Source organism: Marmota marmota, unplaced genomic scaffold (assembly GCF_001458135.2).
Source record: "Marmota marmota marmota unplaced genomic scaffold, marMar, whole genome shotgun sequence".
In the NCBI taxonomy this organism is placed as follows: Eukaryota; Metazoa; Chordata; class Mammalia; order Rodentia; family Sciuridae; genus Marmota; species Marmota marmota.
Genome location: NW_026000174.1, coordinates 61,364,404 through 61,370,225, shown reverse-complemented (window position 1 = coordinate 61,370,225; position 5,822 = coordinate 61,364,404). Strand labels below are relative to the sequence as shown.

The window sequence follows — 5,822 nt, the reverse complement described above, 5'->3', positions numbered from 1 at the left end:
AGGGGGGGGGGACTGAGGATGTGGCATAGTGGTTAAGCTCACCTGAGTTTAAAAAGGAAAGTATATCCTAAAGGATCACAGGGCTTACTTCAAAATCCTAGGAACCTGTACTACAATTCAGGAAGAAGGGTGAAATCATCTCCACAGCATCTGTATTTTCTGCTAAAAATTCCATGACCACTGACCTTCTGGATTTTGTAGCTCAAGTGGCAAAACAGCTCTCTGGGAATATAGGATCCGTAGGAGAGCCTTCTTTTAATCTGGGCCCCACTCCCAACTGGCAGCTTTTCACATCACTTGGTATACACGATAGAATCCCACACCCAAAGAATAAGTACATTTCTTCTAAAGCCCAAAGAGGGCCGTCAGGTGATGTGCCCCTTTTGGGTATGGAAAAAAGACAGAGGCCATACTTATCCTTTAGTTACAGGAGATATCTCAGTATATCCCCCAGCACTGGAGACCTAGAATGTTCTTTGGAATAGAAGGCCTCTGAACTTCTTGCATTGAATTCCACACTCTGGCATTGAAATGTTTTCCTAGTAATCCTAGTTTATTTGCTATTTCTTGCTTACTAGGTCCAAACGAAATAATGTCATTGATGAAATGGACCAATGTGGTATTATGGAATGGAAATTTATCAAGATCCCTGAGGTCTAAGTTACCATGTGTGCCTGAAGACTTGATGTGGCTCCGATGTAGAACACAGCAGGTGTATAGCTGTCCATAGCAAGTAAATCCTGGTTGTTTCTGGATGTCTTCATTGACAAGGAGGAAAGCAATTCACTCTGAAAGCACACCTGGAATGTAGCTGCAATTAGAATCCACACCTGATGAACACAAATAGCTATGATTCTCCAAGAGCCACATGTCTTCCACACATCCCCAAGAGCTAAGTTGGTGGGTCTCCATGGGATTCGCACCCAGGCTTCTAACAATATCTTGATGGTGACAGGCATCTCCGCAATTCCTCAAGTAAGGTGGTATTGCTTTTGGTTTACTTTTACTTTTGAAACATATCAAATAAGTACTATTTAGAAAATCATAAAAATACATTAAATATGAGATTGGAGGTTTAATATTTGATTATATTTTTAAAGTTACTTCACATATATGAATTATACAATGAAATGAAACTACTCTATCCAGGTAGAATAACAATATAATATCTGTCAGTGATAACATACATTCCATATGCTTTCATAATGTACAATTATTTCTATTTTTACCCACAGAGAGATCAATTTTATGAAAATCCTAAGAACAGAAATGTGCCCCCATGTCTTACTACCACCTTACTTTAAAAGGCTTCATCATCTCAAAATCTGGAATATTAGGCTTCAAAATGCTTAGGTGATCATGCTGTTATTTTTGAAACAGTGTAATGTAATAGCAATATTCACATCTATTTAGAGATATTTCTCCTGTAGGAACCATTATCTTAAACACTATTTAATTTTAGAATAATTTTGCAGGTGCAGACTCTTTTCAAAGTTAGTGCAGAATGCTGCCATATGACACTATTGCAAGCCTAGCCACGGCTCACAAAAAAGATCCAAGTCCTAATTATGATACCTTTCAATATTACTCTATGTGGCTCCAAAGAACTTTGCAGATGAGATTAAATTAAGGATTTTAAAAATAAAAAAAAAATAACAAAGACAGGCACAGTGGTGCATTCCTGTAATCCCAGTGCTTTGGGAGGCTGAGACAGGAGGATCGTGAGTTCGAAGCCAGTCTCAGCAACAGCAAGGCTCTAAGCAACTCAGTGAGACCCTTCTCTAAATAAAATACAAAATAGGGCTGGGGATGTGGCTCAGTGGTCGAGTGCCCCTGAGTTCAATCCCCAGTAACCAAAAAACAAACAAAAAATTTAAAAAATGAGAAATCATTAGATTTCACGCATAGCCTAAATGCTATCCTCTATACTCTTACAAAAATACAATCAGAAAGATATAGGAAGCAGAGAAAAAAGGTGTTGGCAATGTGAACTCAGAAATAATAAGCTATAGTGTGCCAGTAACCACAGCAGGAGGTATAGGCAAGAAATGAAGTGTCTCCTGGGGCCTGTGAAGGGACATGGCTCCGAAGACCCCCTTGGTTCCAGTCTACTGACACTGCTGTAGACTTCTAGTTTCCAGACCTGAGAAAGGATAAACACCTGTCATTGTACGCCTCAAAGATTATAGCAGCCAAAGGACACTAACAGAAATCCTCGTTTCTTCTCTGCCCTATTATTTCATTTCTCCCAGGTGTGTGTTTGAGAGAATTCACCAGAGAAGTCATATATTCCTGGGCTTTTTTTGTTGGAAAGTTATCTACTACTAATTTAATTTCTTCATGTGTTATAGGTATATTCAGATTTTTTTTTCCATTCTCTGAAGTTTGTTTTTACTGTGTGCATTTATAGGAGTTTTTTTGTTTGTTTGTTTGTTTTTCAATTTATGTTGTCCATGATTTGTTGTTCAATTGTTTGTTTACACTATTGTATTATAATCTTTCTCATAAGGACACTCAAACAGCAGCAAAACCATTTGAATAAAAACAGCTTATTCATTGTGAGAGTCAGAGGGTTGGAGCAATTATCAAAGGGATGGTCAGATGAAATGCTTTAGGTGATTGCAGAAGAACCATATATTTAACGGGACCATGAATTTGACAAAAATTTTAGAACTCTACAGTAAAACCTAAGGGTATTATGGTATGTAAATTATGCATTAATTAAAAAAGTAGAAATAGTACAAAAGCACACACATATATTAAAACTAACCAGCTTGCTCCCTACAGACAGATTAATTGCTTCCTGCCTAAGAAAGTCACATCAGGAGCTGCAGGTAGACTCTTGGGGACAATCTGCAGAGGTCTCAGGTCTATATAATTCTCTCCAAATCTCCATGTATTCACCTCTGAAATCCCAACATGACTCAATAGTACCTGTTTTGGCCAGAAGAAAATGCTTCATTGGGCATCATTTGCTCATCTGAATGACAATCATTGTTAGTGCAAACAGACCTCCTTCTCTCTCGAGGACTTGCTGTGAACCTTTACTTGTGGACAGAGAAATATTCAAAGATAAAAATCATTTTGTTTTTGTTTTACAGAAACAATTCTGTGAATTATTGGGGAGATGTTACCTTATCATGTTTATTAATGCAAATAGGAAGACACAAATGAAATTTTCACATAGATGGAAAGAATTATTTGTAGATTCAGAACTTTGTCTTCAGGTTTATGTTCTTTCCTCCCTTTTTCCTGCATTAGAGAACTTGGAACCTTTGACCACTGCCTGAGACAGAGCTTCACTAATAGTAAGTATGACATATTCCAGGGCTGGCTGTAATTTCAGTCTCCCTGTTCTGGATTGATTGCTTTTTTTTCTTTCCAGCCAAATGGTAAGTTTCTACATTCCATGAACATTTTAATAAGAAAGATAATCCATGCAAAATCTATGGGGCAGCTATATGACTTAATTTAAAAGATTAAAAAAAAAACTGAACTGAGTCTATGGCATAAATGCAAAAATTTCTCTAAGAGGGAAGTTAGAGAATTCACAGATAGGTATGTACAGATATTTGGATTAAGTTCTTAAATAGTCTGCATCACAAATGAACTAAACAGACATTTCTCAAAAGAAGAAATACACAATGGCCAACAAATACATAAAAAAAATGTTCAACATCCTTAGCAATTAGAGAAATGTAAATCAAAACGGTGCTGAGATTTCATCTCACACTGGAAACAGCCTAGGTGTTTATCAATTAGTCATCAAGAATATAAATAAGAACAAATGTTGGAGAGGATGTGGAGAAAAGAAACACTTTTACACTGTTGGCGGGACTGTGAATTGGGACAATTGCAATGGAAATCAGTACACAGGCTTCTCAAAAGACTAGGCTTGAAAAACACCAGAAGATCCAGCTATACCACTTGTTGGTATTTACACTGAAGAATTAAAGTAATCTGACTATAAGGGCACATGCATCCCATGTTTTTAGCAGTACAATAAGCAAACTATGGAAACAGCCTAGGTGTTTATCAATGGGTGAATAAAGAAATAAAATGCAGTAGATATACACAATGGGGTTTTATTCAGCCATGAAAAAATGAAATTATGGCATTTTCCAGAAAATGCATGGAACTAGAGTCCATCATATTATGGTAAGTGAAATAAGTCACACTCAGAAGGTTAAGGGTCATCTGTATGTTTTCTCTCTTGTGCGGAAGATAGAGAGGAAAAGGGAATGTAAAGCTGGAGGTGGATCTCCTAAAAATCAAAGGTAGATGAATAGAGAAAGGAGACAAAAGAAAGCAAGGGAGGGAATCAGGAAATGCAGAGGAGTGATATTGACCAAACTATGTTGTTATATTGTGTGCACGCCTGAACATGCAACAACAAATCTCATCAAGTTGTACAGCTATAATGTGCCAACTAAAAATTAAAAAAAATAATCTGCATCTCTGTTAACAAGTGTAGAAGGACTTAAAATTGGGAATAAGAGTCATAAGGAGTCTTCAATTTCATAGAATTTAACCCTGTATGCAATTAATGTAACACATTTAGCTTTCAAGCGCAGAATTTTTCATGAGAATCTTAAATAAGATATTGGGGCAAAGAAATAATGTATATTTCATACATACTATTTATTTCAATTCAATCTTTACTGTTTTGTTCCTTTTTTGTCATGGCTGTAGAACATCTAGAGATTCTCCTACAACATCGATGGAGAACAGGACAGAAGTGACCCACTTCATCCTGCTGGGACTGACCAAGGACCCAGGTCTGCAGCTTCCCCTCTTTGTGACCTTCCTCCTCATCTACACCATCACTCTGGCTGGGAACCTGGGGATGATCCTGTTGATTCTCCTGGACTCCCGTCTCCACACTCCCATGTACTTTTTCCTGGGCAACCTGTCTCTGGTGGACTTGTGCTACTCTTCAGCTGTCACTCCCACGATCATGGCTGGGCTTCTTCCTGGAGACGAGGTCATCTCCTGTGGTGCTTGTGTTGCACAGATGTTCTTTTTTACAGGCTTTGCTACTGTGGAAAATTTCCTGCTGGCCTCAATGGCCTATGATCGTTATGCAGCAGTGTGCAAGCCCCTGCACTACACCACCACCATGACGACACGTGTGTGTATTGGGCTGATTGTAGGCTGCTATGTCTGTGGATTTTTGAGTGCCATAGTCTGCACGGGGAACACGTTCGTTCTCTCTTTCTGCAAAACCAATGTGATCCATCATTTTTTCTGCGATATTCCAGCAGTTATGGCTCTCTCTTGCTCTGATAGACAGGTCAATGAGTTGATTTTTATTTATGTAGCCAGTTTCAATATTTTTGTTGCTCTCCTTGTTATCTTAATATCCTATATATTGATTTTTATCACCATCCTGAAGATGCGCTCAGGTGCAGGACACCGGAAGGCTATGTCCACCTGTGCTTCCCACTTCACTGCCATTTCTATTTTCTATGGTACAATTATCTTCATGTATTTACAGCCTAGATCCAGCCATTCACTGGATACTGCCAAAATCACATCTGTATTCTACACTTTGGTCATTCCAATGTTGAACCCTATGGTCTACAGCCTACGGAACAAAGAGGTAAAGAAGGCTTTCACAAAGATTGTCTTGGAGGGAAAATAGCCTTCAGGAGTGTGATATTGCTTTTTAAATGATCACATTCCCGTCAAGCCTTCTCCATATATTGAGTTACATTTTGGTAGACATAATGAAGCTTCTGAAGTAATACCCTCGACTTCAGGAGACTGTAATTTTATATATATATATATATATATATATATATATATATATATATATAAAA

General features: G+C 37.9%; 1 protein-coding gene across 1 annotated transcript; it reads left to right on the top strand.

The window, feature by feature from the left end:
* The first annotated feature begins 4,720 nt into the window (after nt 1-4,720).
* LOC107135400 (olfactory receptor 5B3-like) lies at nt 4,721-5,644 on the top strand. Its single transcript, XM_015477277.1, has one exon. The coding sequence runs from the start codon at nt 4,721-4,723 to the stop codon at nt 5,642-5,644; it is 924 nt and encodes a 307-aa protein (XP_015332763.1).
* The last annotated feature ends 178 nt before the right edge of the window (nt 5,645-5,822 follow it).

Bases quoted from the DNA above. Each gene is read 5' to 3' on its own strand.
- LOC107135400 (XM_015477277.1), top strand. From the start codon at position 4,721: ATGGAGAACAGGACAGAAGTGACCCACTTCATCCTGCTGGGACTGACC.